This window comes from Podarcis vaucheri, assembly GCF_965113315.1.
Source record: "Podarcis vaucheri genome assembly, chromosome: 14".
In the NCBI taxonomy this organism is placed as follows: domain Eukaryota; kingdom Metazoa; phylum Chordata; class Lepidosauria; order Squamata; family Lacertidae; genus Podarcis; species Podarcis vaucheri.
Genome location: NC_138752.1, coordinates 49,275,599 through 49,300,093, shown reverse-complemented (window position 1 = coordinate 49,300,093; position 24,495 = coordinate 49,275,599). Strand labels below are relative to the sequence as shown.

Here is a 24,495-nt window from a genome sequence, read left to right as displayed (position 1 = left end):
AAGTCCAGATTAAAAGGGAGGAAATGCAGCCTGGGTGCAGCTAGAGCACCTCCAAAATCAGGAGCCATTCACCCAAATTTCATTCAGGACATCACTCAGAAAAGAGAGGTCCCGTATTTTTCATGACCCAGCGTTGAAGCTGGAGTGTGTGGGGAGGTAGCAGGGTCATAAGCAGGTTGAATGCAGACGCTCATGAGCCCATAAAGCAAGACCCAAACTAGATGGTTGCCCAGGCAAAAGATCCAAGTATTTTAAAGCAGGCCAAATAACAAAGAGCCAATAGGCTACCTGGAAGCAGAGCCATGCTTGGAAACCTACAGCTCCACGTTCCTTGGTAGGAAACAGCATCTGGGGAGCATGGGATTTGAATTCCCTTGCCTCCCGACTCAGTTCAGGAGGCAGGGGAAGCCACACATCCCATGCTCCCCAGAAGGTAATGCCACCCGTGAGCATAACTTCCGATTAAGGAGAAGCTTTATCCCATCCATAGTAAACCCTTCCCATTGTGAATTACCCCCTCCCCACTTTGCAAAGGTGTTATTTGTATGAATTATTATTATTATTATTGTTGTTGTTGTTGTTGTTGTTGTTGTTGTTGTTGTTGTTGTTATTATTTATTACTTATATCCTGCCCATCTGGCTCAGTTACCCCAGCCACTCTGGGCGGCTTCCAACAAAAGATTAAAAATACATTAAAATGTCAGACATTAAAAGCTTCCCTAAACAGGGCTGCCTTCAGATGTCTTCTAAAAGTCTGGTAGTTGTTCTTCTCTTTGACATCTGGTGAGAGGGTGTTCCACAGGGAAGGCGCCACTACCAAGAAGGCCCTCTGCCTGGTTCCCTGTAACTTCTCTTCTCGCAGTGAGGGAACCGCCAGAAGGCCCTCGGCGCTGGACCTCAGTGTCCGGGCTGAACAATGGGGGTGGAGACGCTCCTTCAAGTAAACTGGGCCGAGGCCGTTTAGGGCTTTAAAGGTCAGCACCAACACTTTGAATTGTGCTCAGAAATGTACTGGGAGCCAATGTTTGGGCACTGTGTGTGTGTGTGTGGTGTGTGTGGTAACAGGGAAGGAAGGCTGGCTAACAGTGGTTGGCAAATCCCATTTCAAACATCTAGTTGGCCACTGTGAGAATGGGATGCTGCACTAGATGGGACATTGGCCTAATCCAGCGGGCTCTTATCTTGTCCTCATTTTGGATCCTGGGAACTGAAGTGGCTTGTGACATTATCTCATCCGTAGAGGCATCTTCTCAGCCAACGAGATACCCACTGAGTAGCATGGAATGTACATCCATGGCTGATCTGAAATTCAGCCCCACATGTTTCGGGTCATGGGCGGATGCAGAACACGTGTTGTCATGCAACCCTTGAAGAAAGGCCTCTTGACTGTTAAGATTTACTTGTCATGAAAGTTAGGGAAAGGAAAGGGCAGCATACACATGTCTTCCCCTAGAGATCTCTTTTCCTCTGCCACAAGTAGCAGCCCTGTGGCTGAAAGCTGAGATGTGCGTGTCTCACCCCAGAACTTCTTTTCTTTTAAACCCACATGTTTTCTGCCTTGCATTAAAGCTGAATGCCTGTGCTAACATTTCTGAAAGTTGCTCTCTCCTCCTCCTCCTCCTGAGCTTTCGGCTCCAAGACAGGAGCTGGGGGGGGCGGGTCGCCCCTGGGATTTTTCTTTTCTTTCCAGGTGGCCAAGCAGCTCTAGGGCTCAATTCCCCCCTCCCCAAAAAAATGTCCCCCTTCAGCCAAACTCACGTGTGAGCCAGGAAACGCAGGACCCCTAAAGGAAGTCCTAGCAGGGCTCTGAATCCGTTGAAACTTTGAGAAACGTTTTTGTAACCCCTGGTAATTATTTGAAGGAGTTCTCCAAGCTGTGAAGCCGGCTGGGGAAAGACTTGACAAGGTTTAGCAGACTAACTGCTGTAATTAACTACCGGGGGGGGGGCGCACATTAGGTAGTAGGCTGGGTACCTCAGGTTCAGGGGCCAGTGGAGCTCCAGGCCTCTGCATCTGACTTTCAGGGCTCAAACCATCATCCCAGGACATGCTACTCACTGACCCCCCAAAGCTCAGAGGGAGCCCTGTGAGTTTGCTTCCCCTCCCTCTGAAAGTTGGTCTGAATTTTCATGTACAGATAGGTAGCCGTGTTGGTCTGCCATAGTCAAAATAAAAAAATTCCTTCCAGTAGCACCTTAAAGACCAACTAAGTTAGTTCTTGGTATGAGCTTCTACAGGCTCATCTCAGCTATCTGCCAATCTCCCATTCCCACCACCCTTCTGAGTAATACCCCTCCCCACCTTCTCACTATATTATAGAAGGGTCTGGCAACTTCTGTTTCAGTGTATCTGAAGAAGTGTGCATGCACACGAAAGCTCATACCAAGAACTAACTTAGTTGGTCTCTAAGGTGCTACTGGAAGGAATTTTTTTATTTTGAATTTTCATGGACGCAGGCAACAAATTAGCATATGCAAATGGTATGCCAGTCTTTGGCATGGGCCTGGGCCCAGGGGTCTTTTTAAGAGCCCGGCACCCGCTCTCCACATTTCTTATTCTCTTTCTGTCTCTCTCCTGTCGGCCGGTCTTCAGACTCCATAAGAGAGCAGGGGCTATCGATTTCCGTTGCGAATGCAATTGGGAGATAGGCTAGCAATTTCCCGGTAATTGTGGGAGTGGAGAGAGAGATGAGCTGCAGGATGGAGCTTGTGCCTGGGGTGGGGGTGGCGGCAGCAGCAGCCGGCTTGCATGCACAAATCAACTGGAGCCCGAGGGCTTTCCACCTCTGGAGGAAAGATTTTAACCTCCCTGCCATAGACAGTTGACTCGGTGCTGTTAAAAGATTGGCTAGGGAGCAGCCGAAAGGTAGGCGCGTCTGCTCAGGACCCAGCGGTGGCAAGGCCAAGGACTGTGCCACAGGGCCAGTAGGAGGCCAGGGAAGGGAGGGAGTCACCTCAACAGGATACCTGCTGCAGGCAAGCCTCAGGGGATGACCTTCTGGACCCCAACCAGTGATGGGGGGGGGTGGTCAGGCAGCTCATGTGAAAGCAGGGATGAGAGATACCATCCGCTGTCCGGCTCCTTTCTTTTGCGCATCTCTCTGCCTTCTGTTCTTCCTGAATTCTGGTTTTGCAAGGAGAATTCTGCAAATCCGTGCTGGAACTGGAGCACGGCTGGATCTTCCATAACTCTGGGTTGCTTTGCATCTGTTCCCCACCACGTTACTGATCCCTGTACAGTGGTACCTCGGTTTCCGAACGTAATCCGTTCCAGAAGACCGTTCGAGTTCCGAAACATTCAAAACCCGAAAATTCAATACCGAAGCCTCAATACGGAAGCCGTGTGGCATGTTCTACTTCCGAGGCGTGCTCGAAAACTGAAGCATTTACGTCCGGGTTTACAGCGTTCGAAAACCAAAATGTTCAAAAACGGAGATGTTCGAAAACCAAGGTACCACTCTACAGTGGTACCTCGGGTTACATACGCTTCAGGTTACATATGCTGCAGGTTACATACGCTTCAGGTTATAGACTCCGCTAACCCAGAAATAGTACCTCGGGTTAAGAACTTTGCTTCAGGATGAGAACAGAAATTGTGCGATGGAAGCAGGCGGCCCCATTAGCTAAAGTGGTGCTTCAGGTTAAGAACAGTTTCAGGTTAAGAATGAACCTCTGGAACAAATTAAGTACTTAAGCCGAGGTACCACTGTATGTGCATTGTTAAAACGTTGTAAAATCAATAAATGTGCATCATCTCATTGAGATTCCTCCGGGTGCAGAGCAGGTGCGCCTGTGCGCTCCTTTGTATGGATTCAGCACCACAGAAAAATGCAACCTGGGTTTTTCAATGGTGTGTACCATCACATCAAGTCGTATGCATCGTCGCCCTAATGTTCCTCTTCAGGTAGTGTTTCGCTGGTGTGCCCTTGCGCCCTTCTGAAATGGCACAGAAAAAGCATCTTGGCTAAAATGGTGCGTACAGTCACACTGAACAACAAGATAGTGTCCTCTACTGCATCCCCAGATCACAAGTCTGTTCTGGGGTCGCAGGGCATGCTGTGTTGCATACAGAGCTCTGTCCTCCAATCGAGGGGGAGGAACAGCCAAGGGCCGCCTCCCTTCCGCCGCAGGTGGTTGCCTCACCTTGCCTAACAGTAGAGCCGGGTCTTGCCTCTATCACCTTTCACCCTGTACCATTTTTTGGTTAAATTGAATTTGGGGGATAAGAGCAATCATTTAAGTAAACGCAGAGGATCTGCGTGCTCATTGGTTACCTCATGACATTGGGATTGTGAGCCTATGACAAGGATGGGGAACTTGTGGCCCTCCAGACTGGACTCCAACTGGGAGTTAAGTTCCAGGCCCCTGCGAGCATAAGCGAAAAATGCCTGTAATTGGGGAGCATTCTCTAAAAAGCCTCTAGACACCTGTTTTTAATCCACTTCGCCCTCAGTCTCTTCAGTGTGGAATAAATTCAGCAGCTTTATATATACATTAGGTTTACCCACCTTCTTCGTCACTAATCTTTTTCCTTGCTTTGGATTTTAACGTTGGCTTTTTATTATTTGTGGATTATATAGAATAATAATAATAGTAATAATAATAATAATAATAATAATAATAATAATAATAATAATTATTATTATTATTATTTATAACCCGCCCATCTGGCTGGGTTTCCCCAGCCACTCTGGGCAGCTCCCAACCGAATATTAAAAACACAATACAGCATTAAACATTAAAATTTTTCCTAAACAGGGCTGCCTTCAGATGTCTTCTAAAAGTAAGATAGTTGCTTATTGCCTTGACATCTGATGGGAGGGTGTCCCACAGGGCGGGTGCCACCACCGAGAAGGCCCTCTGCCTGGTTCCCTGTAACTTGGCTTCTTGCAGTGAGGGAACCGCCAGAAGGCCCTCGGCGCTGGACCTCAGTGTCCAGATAACAATGGAGGTGGAGACGCTGCTTCAGGTATACAGGACCGAGGCCGTTTAGGGCTTTAAAGGTCAGCACCAACACTTTGAATTGTGCTCGGAAACGTACTGGGAGCCAATGCAGATCTCTCAGGACCAGTGTTATGTGGTCTCGGCGGCCTCTCCCAGTCACCAGTCTAGCTGCTGCTTTCTGGATTAATTGTGACTTGAGCCCTTGTGTCTCCTAGGGAACCAAAGCTCTGGCGGATTGAGTGGATGAGACCAATAATGGGTCCAACAGATGAGAAGGTGGTTTCTGCATGTGTTGTAGAGGGAAGTGAGGGGCAAATGGGGTTTGGAAGGAAGCCCAACCAGGAGAAGGAAAACTCTGGTCTCAAACCTCTGCTGCCTTGCGGGGGTTAATGCAGCAGTTTGACTTAACCCCTTGAGACACACTCCATTGTCTCTCGAGACAGCCGGATGCCCACAACTTCTCTCTTAGGTCCTGTCTTAACTACAGGACTGAGCTTGGTTGAGTGTGGTGCTGATAATGGCACGGTTGCAGGTTTGATCTCCGAACAGGACAGGTGCATATCCCTACATTGCAGGGGGGTTGGACTAGACGATCCTTAGGGTCCCTTCTGACTCTACCATTCTGTGATTCTATACTACGGCACCCTGATAGCAGTAGTTGTACGCACACAGGGAGAATGCAAGTGGTGCCGTCTCGAGAGTATATAAACAGGGCGTGCTTGCCTCGAAAATCAGACAGCATGTGACTGTCAGAAATGGCATGCTAATTCCTACCCAGAAGCGGAAGCATCACGTATGACTTGGCAAAATTGTGCTCCGGGTTGACGCGTCCCCCCAGTTCCCTGCCACTCTGCCCTTTACCTCCAAGGGTTAGTTGCTCTCCCAGGTGGGGAAAGAGGAGGGTTGCTGGTTGCCTGGCAACTGCCTCACATGCTCCCTGACCCAAAAGTGATGCTCAGCATGGAAGTGACATAATGCACAAGAGAAGGAGGAGGATGCTGCCTGCCTCGGACTCCCCTGCCAAGACAGCTTTCAAAGGAATCGGGCTTTCTAAACTGTGGTCTCTTAGCGTGCTATCTCAGGCTTGGCCTTTCTCCCAGAAGAATCTGGGCTGGGGGGAATCCCTTGTGGTTCTTTCATGCTCCTCCACTCCCAGTTATTTTATTATTTGGGGTTTCTTCTTCTTCTTCTTCTTTTTGGGCCTTTCTGAGAAAGGCAAGAGTGGAGAACAATGCTCTCGTCTCCGCTCGGCAAAAGCCCGGGTGACGGTCAAGCAGGGATGGCGTGTGAACTTCCGAGGCATTGCCGTCTTTGAAAAGTTGCCCTGGCCCCATCAACAAAGCCCGGGAGAGGCTGGGCGCAGGCAGAATAGCATCAAGCGACCCCCACGCTCACACAGAGAGAAAGAGAGAGACTGGTCTTCCCATCCAGTGGCCAGAGGCCATCTCCATGGTGACGGCAGGTGACCAAGGCCCCGCTGCTGTGCAGGCGCCACTGTAGGGCTGTGGTTATCTCCAGACAAGTCGCAGGAGGACAGAACGCCTGCTCTGTTTTCCAGCTAGCCCAGGCTGCAGTGATTGTATCCCCTCTTGGCCTGCAGCCGCCCCAACTCCTTGCAGCCCTGACTTATTGCAACGTGTGAATAAGGCCATTGCAAAGAGACCAGATTTCAGAATGCTCCTCTGCATCGCAATCTGTGGAAAGGAGCATGGATCTACGGCGTTGACTGCAGCTTTGCAAATTGTGTCTCAGCCAGACTGGATCCAGTTCTACGGAGACATGAATCCACTGGATTATTTATTTCTCAGTAACTGGGATCTGTTGCCTTTGTCCATGGAGTTTTCTTGGCAGGGATACTGGAGTGGCTTGCCGGTTCCTGCTCCAGGTGGATCACGTTTGGTCAAAACTCTCCACTATGACCTGTCCATCTTGGGTGGCCCTGCACGGCATAGCTCATAGCTTCTCTGAGTTATTCAAGCCCCTTTGCCACGGCAAGGCAGTGATCCATGAAGGGGCTAGAATAGGATCTAGAATGGGATCAACTGGGATCTAGAACCGCAGCTCAGCGAACTTATTCAGATAGTGGTAAATTGGCAGCAGGCCTGGTGTCAGCAGCTGGCAACCCTCGAGACCCCAAGGCCACATCAGGGCACTTCAGCACTGGCACCCACCTTGCTGGGTCTGTGGGCCCTCACTGTAATTTCCCAGAATGCCCCGAGGCAACACTACGTTGGGCATGCTGGGGCATTGTGGGAAATTAAAATGGCAGTTCCCAGCCATGCCCAGGTCTTCGTCAAAGCTGGGGCCTGCCCTCTCTGGTAGACTCCAGATTCTATTTTTATTTTTTTTAATAAATTTTTTATTGGTTTTTCACAATTTATATAAACACAAACAATACACAATACAAACAAACAAACACATAAACAAACATGTATAATTTCAAATCCTTTTTTCTTAAACCTTACTTCACCAACTTCCTCGTACCTCCCCTTTCTGCATCCCAGTTTCCAAATTTGTTTCAGCAAATCCTCCCCCAGGTAGACTCCAGATTCTAACATGTTGATTCCTGATTTACACAGAATCTTAATTTAGTGGTTAACTGTATTTTGGGCTTTACACAAGAGGATTTTTCATTGGATTCCCTCCACATATATACACCCACTTTGCACATTTCAGAATCCGACCACATAGAGAGAGACACCTGGAAGACTGTATTTGACCCCCAGGGTTGAGGTTCCTCACACCTGTTCCTGGGAGCTATAGTTTCTTAAGGGTGCTGAGAGTGGTTTGGAGACCCTTATTCCCCTCCCACAGCAGCAGATAGGTAGCCGTGTTGGTCTGCCATAGTCAAAATAAAAAAATTCCTTCCAGTAGCACCTTAAAGACCAACTAAGTTCTTGGTATGAGCTTTCGTGTGCATGCACGAAATCTGAAGAAGTGTGCATGCACACGAAAGCTCATACCAAGAACTTACTTAGTTGGTCTTTAAGGTGCTACTGGAAGGAATTTTTTTATTTCCCCTCCCACAGATGCACTTCTCAGAGTGATTTATCAGTCCCTCTTCACAGAGAGCTCTGGGAATTGTAGCTCTGCGAGGGGAATAGGGGGTCTCCTAACAACTCTCAAATCCCTTAAGAAACTGCAACTCCCAGGGGAACTTTGGGGGAAGCCATAGCTGTTTAAAGAGATATTGCACTGATTTAAATGTTATTATTATTAATCATAATTAAAGTTAATAGTAACTTTATATTGTGGTTTACAACCAAACACAGACACACAACCCCCCCCATAGATACATTAAAACCAAGAAGAAAAAGAAATACGTTCACAGAATTGTAGAGTTGAAAGGGACCCCGAGGGTCATTTAATCCCTATGCATGAATCTCAGCTAAAGCATCTATTACAGATGGCCATCCAACCTCTGCTTAAAAACCTACTTGGAAGGAGAGTTCACCACCTTCCAAGGGAGTCTGTTCCGCTATCAAACAGCTCTTAACGTCAGAAAGTTATTCTTGATGTTTAGTCAGAATCTTCTTTATTGTAACTCGAAGCCATTGGTTCAGGCACCACAGTTCAAGAAGGACACAGACAAACTGGAACGTGTCCAGAGGAGGGCAACCAAAATGGTCAAAGGCCTGGAAACGATGCCTTATGAGGAACGGCTAAGGGAGCTGGGCATGTTTAGCCTGGAGAAGAGGAGGTTAAGGGGTGATATGATAGCCATGTTCAAATATATAAAAGGATGTCACATAGAGGAGGGAGAAAGGTTGTTTTCTGCTGCTCCAGAGAAGCGGACACGGAGCAATGGATCCAAACTACAAGAAAGAAGATTCCACCTAAACATTAGGAAGAACTTCCTGACAATAAGAGCTGTTTGACAGTGGAATTTGCTGCCAAGGAGTGTGGTGGAGTCTCCTACTTTGGAGGTCTTTAAGCAGAGGCTTGACAACCATATGTCAGGAGTGCTCTGATGGTGTTTCCTGCTTGGCAGGGGGTTGGACTCGATGGCCCTTGTGGTCTCTTCCAACTCTATGATTCTATGATTCTAGGTCCTGCCCTCTGAAATAGGAAAAAACCCAAGTTTGCTCCATCTTCTAAGTGACATTACAAATACCCGCCCGTTTCTAAAAGGCCACAGATTTTTAAGGCCAAAGGCCTGGTTATAGAGGAAAGTCTTTGCCTGGCTCCTAAAAATATATAATGATGGTGCCAGGTGAGCCTTCCTGGGGAGAGTGTTCCACAAATGGGGAGCCACTGCAGAAAAGGCCCATTCTCATGTTGCCACCCTCTAGACCAGTGGTTCTCAACCTGTTAGTTCCCAGATGTTGTTGAACTACAACTCCCATCAGCCCTAGCTAGCAAGGCCAGAGCTCAGGGATGATGGGAGTTGTAGTCCAACAACATCTGGGGACCCACAGCTTGAGAGCCACTGCTCTAGACCTTTCGTGAAGGGGGCACATGCAGAAGGGCTATAGATGCTGACCACAGGGTGCGGGTCGGTTCATTTGGGGAGGCGCATTCCTTGAGGTACTGGGGTCCTGAGCATAAATATATGGTGTGAATGTTGCCACTGTCCCTTTTCAGCTCACTTCTCGAATCTGGAGCACCAACCAGTGAGGAAAAATATACTTGTGAGCAAAGGCCTGAAAAGATGGGCAGGTTGCCTCCGATCAATACATAAAGCTGAGCCTTGCCTTTTGCTGCTTCTGGGGCCTCAATAGCTCCTTAGGATTGACAGGTCACAATGTTGCAGTGGCCACACAAGCCACAACTAATGGAATCTTCTTTCTAGCCCTGTCAGGATGCAGACCTAGCAACCCTGTTCCCCCTTGGCTTCCTGGCCCACACACCCCAAACATTTTCCAGCTTCCTCCCACCTCTCCCTGTCTCTGTATCGGGTCTGAGTCTTATCGGTATCTCCCTAAACCTTTATTTCCTTGCTTCCTGGGACCATTTCTCAGTGCTCTGCCTGCCTCACTAAGTAGGGCCTGTGTGAGCTTTTAATCCCAGCCAATTTCCCCTTCCCCCATAGTAGCATATATTCTAATGGCTTTGTTCCCTAAGTAGCTGGAGTGTTCATGAATGACTTTCTGTAACGTGACACCAGCTCAACCAATCAGACTTCGCCACAAAAAAGCACAATACGATGCAGATAAAAAGCGAGTTGCAGGTTTAGGCTGCTCTGGAGCACCTAAACAAAATGACAAATTGCCTGCTGGCCTCCACATCTCTTCCCACTCTGAATATGTTTATGGAAACTCAATTCCGCTTGTGGAATGCTCTCCCCACAGAGACTCGCCTGGCGCCTTCATTAGGTGCCCTTTAGGTGCCAGGCAGAAACGTTCTTCTATAACCAGGCTTTTGGCTGATTGGCATACAATGCCCTTATAAAATGTGTTGGGGAGGCAAGGATTGTTTTTACGTATTCTGTGTTTTTATGTTGTGTTTTTATGTTGTGAACGGCCCTGAAACCTGCAGTTACAAATTGAATTGTAATAATAATAATAATAATGATAATAATGGGGAGAGAGGGGCAGAGAGGAGCCCAAAGAGCCCAGTGTGGCAGCTGCAACAAAGCAAAAGCTATGGTTCCTCTTAGCAATCTGGACCCCTCCCCACCTCACCCCTCCTTTGCTCATTCACCTCCATCCATTCCATCGCTCCTCGGCCGTGATTGGTTCAACTCTTTGAAAAAGCATCTGTAACGGGGAGAAGAGAAACGTGGGGCTCTTTAAAGGGAGCCCCGTCTTGTCCTTCCCTCAAACTGCGCTGGCCACTGGGCCCCACTGCCCCTCCTGGTGCTGAGCTCCGGGGCCCTCCTCTCCCAGAGGGTCTGCCTTTGATTTCCAGCCCGCCTTTGTTCCCCGAGCCTCTTTTCACACGCACATCCTTTCCTCCGCCCTCCCGACTCTCGGCTGGGACACGGAGCGCGGAGGAAGGGCTTTCTCCCACTCCGGTACCAGGTTGCTGGCTTGTGAGGCTGTGCTGTATTTTTAATTGAACTGTCTTTTCGGGGAGATACATGCCTGGCTCCGCATTCCAACTGCTTGGTGTGCGTTAGGAGATCCAGCTGTAAGGCAGCGTAGATGCATTTGAAGCTCAGAGGGAGAGAGAGAGGCTGGGAACTGATGGACGGACCAGAGGAATAGGGTGTGTGTGTGTGTGTGTGTGTGTGTGTGTGTGTGTGTGTGTGTGTAGGTTTTGATTATCTGTGCCACTTCCGTTGCAGTTATAAGGATAACTCCAGAGAGGCTGCCTTGTTTTAAGGCTGTCGTCGCAACACCAAACAGCAGCACGGTGGCACCTTCAGAGGGGAGCAGATTTATTGCAGCATAGCGGACATCATCAGGGAGCTTATGCCATAATAAACGTGCCGTTCCACAAAGTGCCACAGCGCTCTGGCTCTTTCAGATTTCTTTCTTTCTTTCTTTCTTTCTTTCTTTCTTTCTTTCTTTCTTTCTTTCTTTCTTTCATTTCTTCCTTCCTTCCCACTCACTTTTGCAAATAAATAAGCAAGCGGATGTCAAAATACCAATGATCACCATAGGACACTCAACAGGAAGGGAAAGCAATCTGGGACTAATAAAGGAAGAAAACCTAATTTCTGCAGATATGCGCGCCAGGCAGGGGAAGAATGCAGCTGGCCCCCTCCTAGACCCGTGGCGAAGTTTTGCACCTGCCGGGCTTTTGGCGACAGGCCAGCAGTAGCAACCCCCCTCCTCCCAAAAAAAGGACCGAAACAGCCTTTGGGAAAGGCCCTCAGCTCAGTAGCAGAGCACAGGCTTTCCACGCAAGAGGTCCAGGTTCTGTGTCCAGGTAGGGGAGAGCACTGCTTCCTAGGAACATAAGAAGGTTGTTCTGGATCAGGACCAATCCAGGCCAGCATCCTGTTCTCACAGTGGCCAACCAGATGTCCTAATGGAAAACCCACAAGCGGGACCCGAGAGCTCTCTTCTCCTCTGGTTTCCGGCAGCCGATATTCAGAAGTGTTTGCTGCCTCCAGCCGTAGAGACAGAGCACATCCATCATGGCTAATAGCTATTGACAGCCTTCTCCTATGTAGATTTGCCAGCACTTTTGCAGCCATCCATGTTGGCAGCCATCACATCTTCCTGCAGAAGTGAGTTCCATAGTTTAACGATTCGCTGCATGAAGAAGTCTTTACTTTTATCTGCCCTGATTTTTTCTACATTCAACTTCTCTGGCTGTCCATGAGTTTTGCATGCTTTGAGGGAGAGAGAACAACCCTGTGTGTGATACCCTGGGAAGCTGCTTCCTCTCCGTGTCAACAGTGCAGACCTAGATGGACCAGTGGTCTGATTCTGAATATGGCAGCTTCTTGTGTTCTTAGGTAGCAGGCAAAAGGGCATCACAGCCTTTCCCAAGGAGATGTGGCTTTTGTCTATGAGTGTAGTCAGCAATTCTTTGTTGTTGTTTAGTTGTTTAGTCGTGTCCGACTCTTCGTGACCCCCTGAACCAGAGCACGCCAGGCACTCCTGTCTTCCACTGCCTCCTGCAGTTTGGTCAAACTCATGCTGGTAGCTTCGAGAACACTATCCAACCATCTCGTCCTCTGTCGTCCCCTTCTCCTTGTGCCCTCCATCTTCCCCAACATCAGGGTCTTTTCCAGGGAGTCTTCTCTTCTCATGAGGTGGCCAAAGTCTTGGAGCCTCAGCTTCAGGATCTGTCCTTCCAGTGAGCACTCAGGGCTGATTTCCTTCAGAATGGATAGGTTTGATCTTCTTGCAGTCCATGGGACTCTCAAGAGTCTCCTCCAGCACTGTAATTCAAAAGCATCAATTCTTCGGCGATCAGCCTTCTTTAAGCTAAGAACTTTAAGCAGTTTTTAGCCAAAGGCAAATTTTGTGGGGGATGAGCTGCTTTGTGGGTGTATGTACACTTGTGGTCTGTGTTGACAGCAATGAGGCTGTGTGTGGGCTACAAGCCCTGGCAAGCAGCCATACAATCCATGAGTGCGTGTTTGCATGTCTGTGTCATGGAGAGCACATATAGTGAAGCATTCCTGTGTGTGCAAGCAGAAAGCGTGTTTGCATCCTGGCTCCCACCCAGACCCCTTACTTGAGAGTAAGGAAGGATCACAGAGTTGGAAGGGATCCCAAGGGTCATCTAGACCAACCCCCTGCAATGCAGGAATCTCAGCTAAAGCATGACGGATAGCCACCTAATAATAATTATTATTATTATTATTATTATTATTATTATTATTATTATTATTTTATTTATTTATTTATACCCCGCCCATCTGACTGGGTCTCCCCAGCCACTCTAGACGGCTTCCAACTAAATATCAAAAACAATACAGCGTCAGACATTAAAAACTTCCCTAAATAGGGCTGCCTTCAGGTGTCTTTTAAAAGTAAAATAGTTATTTATTGCCTTGACATCTGCTGGGAGGGCATTCGACAGGGCAGGCGCCACTACCGAAAAGGCCCTCTGCCTGGTTCCCTGTAACTTCACTTCTCACAGCGAGGGAACCACCAGAAGGCCCTCGGTGCTGGATCTCAGTGTCTAGGCTGGATGATTGGGGTGGAGACGCTCCTTTAGGTATACAGGACCCAACCTCTGCTTAGAGGTATTTACTGAGGCAGAGAAGGCTCAGCAGGAGTTGATGACTTCCTGCAGCTGCTCTACTCAGGCTAGAGGCCAAGGAAAGTGAGGCCAGCCAAGCGAGAAGCAGAGGTCCACGTCTTAAGGAGTCAATGTGCAATTCATTGGAGGTTTTTAAGCAGGTGTTGGAGGCCCAATCTGTCATGGGTGCTTTAGTTGAGATTCCTGCATTGCAGGGCGTTGGGCTAGATGACCCTTGGGGTCCCTTCCCACTCTACAATTCTGTTATTCAATAAATCCCAAGATCAGGGCAAGGAGATCAGAACTGCACAGTAGCAACAACATTGTCCCAATGAGATGGCACACCCAATCGCCAAGCTTTTAAAGACTGGGCAAAGCACATTCTTTTCCAAAAGTCTCTCGCCGTGCAGGATTGCTGACCTTGTAAGATGCTTGCTGCACCAGGAAGAATGTACAGTGGTACCTCGGGTTACAGACGCTACAGGTTACAGGCGCTTCAGGTTACAGACTCTGCTAACCCAGAAATAGTACCTCAAGTTAAGAACTTTGCTTCAGGATGAGAACAGAAATCGTGCGGTGGCAGCGGGAGGCCCCATTAGCTAAAGTGGTACCTCAGGTTAAGAACAGTTTCAGGTTAAGAATGGACCTCCAGAATGAATTAAGTTCTTAACCCGAGGTACCACTGTATCTGTTTCTTCTGACACCAGGTTGTGCCTCCCTTTTCTGACTCTGTTTGCTCCATCCCTAGCGGTGGGCTGACACCCTTCCCAGATTCTGTTGCTGCTCTCCTTTCCCCAGGAAGGAAGGAGCGTGGTGGGAGTCCTGCTTCTTCAACCGAGGCAGCCAGATCCTGGCAGGGAGACACCCCTCCCTCCTCCAGCCTCTATTCCCCAGCCTCACCTCCTCTTCCACGCCAACCTCCTGTTCCCTCCTGTTCATCCATCCCAGCGATACCTCGGGACTCGCGGCATTTTGCATGGCAGTGCTCAGTTGGCTGCTGCCCACAGTCTGGGTGTCAAGCGCGACCTACCTTGTTCTGTGTGCAAATGTTCGTGCAGGTGTGGGCACATCTTTTGCGGCAGGCGGGCGTAGCTCGCATCTAGCCTGCGGGCTTCAGCAAAGCTAGAGGATGACTGGTCGGGTTCCAACCCAGGCAGCTACATTCTCTTCCCCCAGTCAGGGTGTGCATGTGCGCATGGAAAAGAAAAGAAAACATTCCGAGAAGCGGCGAGGAAAAAGGGTGGGAGCATCATTATAATGCGTGATGTTTTATTATGGTTTTTATATATGTTGGAAGCCGCCCAGAGTGGCTGGGGCAAGCCAGTCAGATGGGCGGGGTACAAATAATAAAATTGCTATTTTACAGTGGTACCTCTGGTTGCGAACGGAATCCGTTCTGGAGCCCCGTTCGCAACCTGAGCAGAATGCAACCTGCGTCTGCGCGTGCGCTGGTTGTGATTCGTTGCTTCTGCGCATGCCATCATTGTGAGCATCTGCGCATGCGCGAGCGGCGAAACCCAGAAGTAACCCTTTCCGGTACTTCCGGGTCGCCGCGGGACGCAACCTGAAAACGCTCAACCTGAAGCGTCTTTAACTCGAGGTATGACTATTATTATTATTATTATTATTATTATTATTATTATTATTATTAGAAAATAATAAGAGCCTGCGGGATGAAGCCAATGGCCCATCTAGTCCAACCAGATGCTTGCGGGAAACCTGCAAGCAGGATGTGAGCCCAAGAACAACCTTCTTTGCTGTAATTCCCAGCAGCTGACATTCAGGAGCATTTCTGTCTCTGACCATTGAAGCAGAGCCGAGCCATTGTAGCTCATAGCCGTTGACAGCCTTATCGTCCATGAATTTGCTGGATCCTCTTCTGAAGCCACCTAGGTTGGTGGCCATCACCGCCTCTTGTGGCAGCGAGTGCCAAAGTTTAACTATGTGTCACATAATGAAGTACTTCCTTTTATTTCCCCTGAATCTTCCAACCCTTCAGCTTCATTGGATATCCACGAGTTCTCATGTTTTGGAAACAGGGAGAAGGATTTTTCTCTGCCCATTTTCCCCATGTCATGTATAATTTAAGAAACCTATATCGGTGCTGCCTCTTAACTCAGCTTTTCTCTAAACTAAAGAGTCCCAAACGCTGCAAACATTTTTCATGGGAGAGTCACTCCACCCCCTTGACCGTTTTGGTCGCCCTTCTCTGAACTGTGGATCTCCAACATACAAACAAGGGATCCTGATGCCACTGCCCATACAGATGTGCATGTGTGCAGGGGCAGCGCAGGGGCGCAATCTAACCGCCTCCCGCCTTAAAATATTCCCTCTCAAAAGTCAAAACACCTGAAGCAGCTCATTAAGAAAGCAATTAAAATACATTTTAAAAAACCCAGCAAGGGCCACACAAAGAAGCACAACCACACCAAAGGATAGCTCAAGTCGGTAGAGCATGAGAGCATAATTTCAGGATTGTGGGTTCAAGCCCCCCATTGGGTGAAAGATTCCTGCATTTCTGGGAGTTGAACTAGGTGCTCCTTTTGGTCCCTTCCAATTCTATGATTCTGTGATCAGTTGGGGGGGGGGGCAGGACCAGCATCATGGCAACAGCAGAACAGACCAGCCCTCTTAATTCTTCCCAACCATGCAAAAGAAAAAGAAATCCAAGACACACACACAAAAAATCAGTAGTGCCTCAAAAGGTCAATAGCAAGGAGGTCAAGAGAAAACCCCAGGGGGGAGAGAGTTTGAAAGCCAGAGTGCAAAGGTCGGCAAGGATCTGTTCTGTGCGCTTTCTTCCCACCCCTTGTTTAATCCCTGAAGGTGTGGGGACACAGAGCAGGCCTTCTCGTGTGCAGGCAGGTTTTTACGGGAGGACACAATCTGCACATGCTCAAACCATCAGGCATGCACAGAATTGCCCTGTGCGTGTTGTCTGTGCGCCGCACGGACATGACTTCCAGCAGATTGCGACGGAGCACAAGGGAGGAAGTTCAGGTTGTGCTGGGGAAAGGTATTAAATATAGCCCACCGGCTGGGTGATAACAGCATCTTTGGGTGATGTTGCCAAGCGAGCAGAATCGAGACTCCCCTTAGATCTGTAGAGTTGGTGGGAGGAGAGCACACATCACTCCTGAGCCAAGACGTGCTCAATGCAAAACCTGCATCTTGTCAACATCCCCAGCTGAAAACACACAAAAGCAGGTGCTCTCGCTGTTCGGCGGCGCAGCAGAGAACTGCAGAAACCCGGGATGGTTTTATCACTGCTGTTCTCCGCTGCCTTCCTAATAGACGTCAGTTGTAAAGAGCAGACAGATTCCAGATGGAGCTGCAGCAATTGCGGAGAGGTGCTTGGGAGATATTGGGGGGGGGGATGGGGAGAGGGAAGGAGGGGGAAGGGCGAGGAGGAGCATCCAGGCCAGAGAGCTGAGAAACTGCAGGATCAAATGCTGGAAGGGACAGATCCTGGGCCTTGCAACCAGATTAGAGGAGCCAGAAATATCAGGATATAATCTCTCTGCTGTTTTAACAACGAAAATGTCTGGAGGAGGGATGCAAAAATACAGCTAAGGATGGGTGAATCTGTCAATTCCGGCTTCTCCTTTTTGTTCCAATCTGATAAGCACATTTCTTTGCAAGCAATTCCCCCACATTTTTGTATGCTTCTCCCCCACAAAAATATGCATTTTTATGGGCAATTCCCCCTACCATGAGCATTTTTGTCCACTTTGGTTCGAGAGGTGCACCGTTTGAAGGATAGCTGCGTTTCAGTTCACATAGTGGCGCAAGAAGTGCAAATTAGGCTGCGTCTCATCAAAATGCAAACAACAACGAATTTCTTCCTCCACCCCTACCCCTGCCTTCCATAGCCAGGACACCACTGCTGACTTCGTATTGACTCGAAGAGAGCACGGAATGGGTGACCGACCCATGCTTGCTGGTGCATGCAAAGCCTAGTTGCATGTCCTCTTTACCAACCTCAGCTGTGCCGCTGAAAATAATTCTGGTGCACTAGCCTGGGACTTGGGGAGGGATCTAGATAATTGGCTTCCTCTAGGCACACCTGCAGCTGGCTGGCTGCTACCTTCCCAATCACCTTGCACAGGCCCTCGAATGGACTGCATCACTTCTAAGTGGAGCGTTTCATATGTTCCCTGTGCAGGAAAAGGTCCCTGCAATGAGAAAACCCGCTCAGCGCGCAGGGGCTGGCCTTTGTCCCTGATGTGCTATGCTTGTTCCTTCGGGGTGTTGCTTGCTTTTTAACCGGGGGAGCATTCAGAAAAGGGGTGCAGTATGAAATGGTATGGATTGTTCCACCACCTTCTGCTGTTGTGAGTCCACACACACACACACACCATTCTCTTGAGGCTGATCGCTTTACCTTTTGCCAAATTTTCTCCCTGGTTTTTTGGGGAGTGGGTTACAAGAGAGACTCCATTCTCTCCTCATCCCTTCTTTAAAGTCAGAACGTTGCACCGGAATAACGCTTTTTACAGCTGTGAAAGAACAGTTTGTTGTTGTTGTTGTTTACTATCTATCCATCTAGCTATCTGTACAGTATAATGGATACTGCCTATCCATTATGTATGTACACACCCACGTACGTATATAATTTTAAGCATTCGCCTCATGTGTTTGTTTATTTGCTTTTAAAGCACAGGGAAACAGGGGAGACGGGCTGGGGGAGATGCAAGGTGGAAAGGTGGGAAGCAGGGAAGAAGAAAATCCATTTGTTTGAAACCCCCCCTTGTCTTTCTCTCTCTCTCTCCCCGCTCTGCACAGATAACAAGGCCCAGCCATGCAATCCTTCCGCGAAAGGTGTGGTTTCCATGGCAACCAGCAGAACTACCAGCCGGCATCTTCGCAAGATTCATCACGCCTGGAGAATTACAGGCATCAAAGCCAGGCCGGGCCACACTGCGAGCGTCAGAGGATGGTGGCGAAGGAGTACTACGGCCAGCAGCAGCCCCAGCCGCCGCAGCCGCAGCCCCCCATGCCTTACCAGGGGTACGGGGAGAACAGCACCGTGGAGAAATATCACAGGGGGAATAAGCAGCTACGCAGCCAGCAACTCCCAGGCCGGCCGGCATCCTTCCCAAATTACGCTGTCCAAGAGAACAGTCCCTATCCGGCCCGTTATTCCGGAGAGGAAGGCCTGCAAGCCTGGGGGTCACCGCAGCAACAGCCGCCTCCGCCGCCGCAACCCTTGCCAGGAGGGGTGGCTAAATATGAGGAGAACTTGTTGAAAAAGACAGCCGCCTCCTCTGGCACCAGGCAATACCATGAGCAGGCCCCTCAGCTCCCATTCCGAACTCACTCCCTGCACCTCCAGCAGCAGCAGCAGCAGCAGCAGCCCACCTTGACCTACCCAAAGCTCCCGAGACAGAAGATCCAAAATGATGTGGCCTCCCCCATGTCGTTCCCGCAGGGCGCCCACTTCACCCAGCATTCCCAGTCGTTCCCGGCCTCCTCGACGTACACATCTGTCCAGAGCGGGAGCCAGGCCGCGCATTCCTACAAAAGCTGCAACGCTCCCTCAGCGCCACCACAGCACGAAAGGACTCTGGGGAATGCCACCAGCCTGCCCTCTGGGCAGCGGGTCCAGGGCCTACATGGCTATCAGCCTAACCGAATCAGCTACGACCAGCAGCAGCAGCAACAGCAACAACAGCAGCAGCAGCAGCAGTCCATTCAAGGAAGACACCATGCCCAGGAAACCCTTCACTATCAAAACCTTGCAAAATACCAACATTACAACCAGCCGGGACAGAGCTACTGTCAAGCCGATGCCCCTGTGCGGACTCCAGACCAGTATTACCAAACGTTCAGCCCCAGTTCCAGCCATTCCCCGGCTCGTTCGGTTGGTAGGTCTCCCTCGTACAGTTCAACGCCTTCCCCGTTGATGCCCAACTTGGAGAATTTCCAATACAGCCAGCAGTCTCTGAGCACGGGGAACTTCCCAGCCAGCCTCTCCGACCATAGCCATTTTATGCCTTTGTTGAACCCTTCGCCGACCGACGGGGCGAGCCCGGATGCCCAGCCGCCCGCAAACTGCAAGAGCATGCCGAAGGAGAAGATGCCTGAGAACCTCTTGTCCGATCTCAGCCTGCAGAGCCTCACGGCGCTCACCTCCCAAGTCGAAAACATTTCCAACACCGTCCAGCAGCTTCTCCTCTCCAAGTCCACGGGGATGGCCCAGAAGAAAGGCATCAAGAACCCGCCAAGGACCCCAGAGCAGCTCAAGGGTCAGCACTGCAGCCCCGAAGGCAACAGTTACTCTGCTGAGCAGGCGGGGACTCCCCTTTCGGACCCCCTGAGCACCCCGCAGTCGGTCCACGCTGAAACCCAGGATGGGGATTACCTGAGTGGATCTGAGGAGCAGCTGGAAAGGAGCTTCCTTTACTGCAACCAGAGCCGCAGCCCAGCTCGCGTCAACAGCAACTCCAAGGCGAAGCCCGAGTCCGTATCCACGTGCTCGGTGACTTCTCCGGACGATATGTCCACCAAGTCGGACGATTCTTTCCAAAGCATCCACACCAGCTTGCCGCTGGAGAGCTTCACCAAGTTTGTGACCAACGAGAGGGATTGCCCCAGACTGCTCCTCAGCGCCCTGTCTCAGGAGGAGCTCGCCTCTGAGATCATCGGTTTGCAAGATGCTATCAACGAGAAAGCAGACAAAGGCTGGGCCAGCCCCCCTGCTCCAAACAAAGACCCTGACAAATCCCCTTTCCACTTAGAGAACCACAGAACCTGCCTGGATTCCATAGTCAAAAGCCCGTGGTCCAATCAGGGGGACTCAAATGCCCTCGCTGAGCCCTTGAAGTTGGACAAAGCTCTGGGGGGGAATAACGGGAAGAATTTCACAGAGGAAGTCTACAACAACTCCCAGGTGGTGTTTACAACAGCAGAGACGAAAAATACCCTGAAAACGACCAGCTCTGTGGGCTACAATTCCAAACCCAACATCTCGGCTGCCACTTCCAGCTCCGAGGCCACGAGCTTCAGCTGCTACTCAAATGCCACGGCCAATTCGGTGGGTTCTGAAAACGCCATGGAGAACTTCGACTGGCCGGACGAAAACCTCAGCGACACGTGGAAAGAGCTGGGGTCGAGCCTCCAAGGATCAGACCTTTCCAAGAGTTTGTTCTCTGGCAAACTGAGCGAGACGTCCGAGGATAAAAAAAATGCTTGCTGCCTGAGTCTCTGCGATGCGGAGCAGGCGCCCCAGCAAGCAGAGGGCTTCGATCAGCCGCAGGAGGCAAGCAAGGGAGAGAATCTGACTTACGACGAGGCCACCAGAGCAGACAGTGAGCGATGGCTGGAAGACACCACCAGGCAGTCCTGCTCAGGAGGAGACTTCAGTGAACTCCCCATGATGTCCTCTCCAGACCTGAAAGAATCCGATTTGGAACCTGAAGAGTACTCCTCTTTGTGTGAACTAGCGGCTTCTGAACAAAAGTCTTTGACCTATGATGCTTTTACACCTAAGCCAGCGGAGAACGCCCCGGCCCTCTCCCTGCAAGACACGCCAGGTTCAGCAGAAGAAATGGCAAACGCGGCCGAGAAAGAGAGTGCCACTCCTCCTTCGCACTTATCTGATCAGTCCGTTATCCTCTTGGGCCCAGCCGTTGGCACAGAGACAAAAGTGAAAAGTTGGTTTGAATCTTCCCTGCACCACCTGAAGCCTGAAGAGGAGGTGGCGGGAAGTGAAAACACCCTTCCAGATAAGGCCGAGACGCTGGCAGCTTCGCTGGTGACTAACCAAGCCTCTCTTGAGCAGGTGCCAATAACCTCAGAACCAACATCTAGGGGCAAGAGCCTTCGCAGTAAGAAGGTCCACTGCAGGCTGTCAGGAGGCGAGGAAGCCGTCCAACCCATGTCAAGCCCATGCACGGGCAACCAGGCAGCTGGCATGGTGGCCAGCAAATGCCCAGGTCCAAACAACCTGATTGAAATGCCAAGTAAGAGCGCCCATGGCCAAACTCCCCGGTTTCCAGCAGAAGGCTTGCCCGCGAGGATGTGTACCCGCTCGTTCACTGCGTTGACTGAGCCCAGGATGCCAGATCCTTTGGAAGGTGCAAAGGCCTCAACCCCTCAAGAGAAGTCAGGCAAGAAGACAGCGTGCGTCCTGAAACAGAGAGCCGCTTTCAAGGCTAGGAAGGCCAATGGCAAACCTTCTCCAAAGCCCAGCAACTCTGCTTCCCCTCCGGTCTCAAATTTGGAACAGAGCGAAGACTCTGGTCACAAGGCGAAAGAAGCCGATGGCGTTGAAACGGAAGCCAAAGACCAGCAGTCCATGATCCTTCGTTCCAGGACCAGGACCCAGGAGGTCTTCTACAGCAAGCGGAGGAGAGAGAAGAGTGCCATGGATGCAGGGCTCAAGGAGGGCAAGCCACCCAAGAAGGTTCTGCCAAACAACCACTTCCCCGGTTCCTTCAAGGTCAGCCCCCAAAGCAGGTCTGAGAGGGAGAGCAAAAGGCTGGCACTCCCGAAAGCCCGGCCTGGAATGGGTGGCAAGATGTCCGAGCAGCCGCTTCACAGCCTGAAGAGGAAGTCAGCCTTCATCCCACCGGTTCCTGCGAAAAAGAGGAACTTGGTCCTGAGGAGCAACAGTCACAGCGGCAGCAACGCGAAGGACGAGAAGCCGGAAGCTTCTGCCGGCCTGTTCAAGAGGATGCCGCTGGCTAAAAAGGCGAAGGCTAAGCTGTCCCCTAAGAACTCCTGCGAAGTGGTGCTCAAGTCCCCTCAGGTGAAGGAGAACCCCGACGTCTGCATCAAGATCACCTCTCGGGCCGCCTTCCAGGGAGCGATGAAGACGAAAGTGCTTCCCCCAAGGAAAGGCCGGGGCCTGAAGCTGGAAGCCATCGTCCAGAAGATCACCTCTCCCAACCTGAAAAAGTTTGCCTGCCGAACAGCCACCGTCTCCTTCACCGTCCCTGCCGCCACCTCCCACAGTAATCCCCTCAGCCCGTCCCTGCCACCGGAGAGGGAGCAGGCCTCAAAGAATGCAGGCGCAGCCCCAGCGGCGGGGGAAGCCAGGCCATTAAACCAGGCCTTGTCACAAAAGGCTCCCGCCGCTCCAGCAGCCGAGCAATTATGCAGAAGCCCGAACAACAGATCCTTCAGAGGAAAACTAATGAACAGTAAGAAACTGTCCTCCAACTGTTTCAAGGGTGAGGCCTATTCATCTCCCGAGACGTTGCAGCACAGCGGTGACGGCATGGCTGCCAGCGGCACCGGCCTGCTGCCCAAGAAGAGGAACCGAAAAGGGAAAGTGGCGGCCTTCCGAACGGCCAAAAATAGCCTGGAGAAGTGCCCTCACCTGAGCCCTGCTCTGCTTTATGCATCCAGAGAAAAGGCGGCGGCGGCTGCAGCAGCGGCAGCAGGGAAAGGCGAGGAGGGACAAAGGGAGGCGAAGAAGCCAAAGGCCGAGGACAAAGGCTTCAGCAGCGCCGAGAGCTCCGAGGGGAGGTCCTCGCAGGCCCAGACCAGGGCCCAGAAGCAGCGTGCCAACCATTCCAACTACAACGGCTACACCAAGAGACAAAGGAAGCGGCTCAGCCGCCGCAAGGCCCCCAGCGTGCCCTCGAGGTGCAAGAGCAGGACCAAGAGGCAGCACCCGCAACAGGCTCCCCTGCTGAGCCCGGCCGAGCCCGAAATCCGGCTCAAGTACGTGTCGTGCAAGCGGCTGCGGTCGGACAGCCGGGCGCCCCCCTTCTCGCCGTACGTCCGGGTGGAGAAGCAGGATGAGTTCGTCACCACCTGCACTGTCGTCAACTCTCCCGCCGAAGAGGCCCGGCTGCACAATAGCGAGCGCTCCTCCTCGTCTCCGTCTGCCCAGGCCGGGCTTTCGGGGGCCGCGTCCCTCCAGCAGCCGCGGGCCGCCCTGCCTCTGTCGTCCACCATGCACCTCGGCCCGGTGGTCTCCAAGGCCCTCAACGCCACCTGCCTGGTCTGCTGCCTGTGCCGGAACCCGGCCAACTACAAGGACCAGGGGGACCTTTGCGGGCCGTACTACCCCGAGGACTGCCTTCCGAAGAAGAAGTCGCGGCTGAAAGAGAAGATCAAAGTGGAGGGGCTGGGCGAGGAGCCTCCGTCTCCGGCGGAAAGGCTGCTCAAAGCGACAGATAATAATTGTGCAACTAGTACGCCGGGTGGAAAGCCGCCAAGGTTGGACAGTGGCGCTGACTCAGCGAAACAGAGCGCTCTCCGCTCCAGTTCGAGGGGGATGTTTAGGAAACTACAAAGCTGTTACTGCTGCGATGAGAGGACAGAGGGAGAGGAGGCGGCGGTGGCGGCAGCAGCAGCCGCAGCCGCCGAGAAGCCCAGGAGGCACGAATGCGGCAAAGCGGAGCCGCCACCTCCGGACCCTGCCGGGGACACGCAGGAGCACTGGGTCCATGAGGCCTGCGCTGTGTGGACAGCTGGGGTTTACCTGGTGGCGGGAAAGCTCTATGGACTGCAGGAGGCAATAAAGATGGCTGCTGACGTGGTAAGAGTCCGCCCCTTAGCGTAAACTCCGCTTGGAGCAGGCCACGGGCGCAGGCGCCGACAGAACCGCCTGCCGTACGCCAAAAGCCAACACCACTTTGCAAAAGCAGGAATGACAAGGTTTGGGGTTGCAGGGCTCTGGGGAGGTGGTCAGGGCATCCTGACCAAGAGGCCAAAGCTGTATGATTTGGATGTGTTTGGTTGGGCATTTGGTTCCTACTTGGAAGTTACGGGGAAACCTTTCCTGGAAGAAGCAAAGTAGCCCAGTCAACAGTCTGATCTGTCTCACCCCAATGCTGCCTCTTGGCCAACTGTAAATTAGTCCTAGAGGGTTGCAGGGTCCTTGGCTGCTTTTGCCGTTCAGTCTACTTTCAGTCAGGTTAATTTTCATGCCTGGGATGAAGAGGTTTGTTGTCATGCCTGGGTAAGGAGAACGCTCAAATACCAGGGGTCTCCACATTTGCCTTGG

The 24,495-nt window shown here is 51.2% G+C and overlaps 1 protein-coding gene across 3 annotated transcripts in view; it reads left to right on the top strand.

Moving 5' to 3' along the window:
• Positions 1-24,495, top strand: part of RAI1 (retinoic acid induced 1) — a 222,766-nt gene that overhangs the window by 179,863 nt on the left and 18,408 nt on the right. For all 3 annotated transcript variants that reach the window (XM_082199602.1, XM_082199603.1, XM_082199604.1), the window contains one exon: positions 18,318-24,027. In XM_082199602.1, the coding sequence (XP_082055728.1) occupies positions 18,334-24,027 (5,694 nt within the window). In that variant the 5' untranslated portion in view covers positions 18,318-18,333. The remainder of the gene's footprint in view (positions 1-18,317; positions 24,028-24,495) is intronic.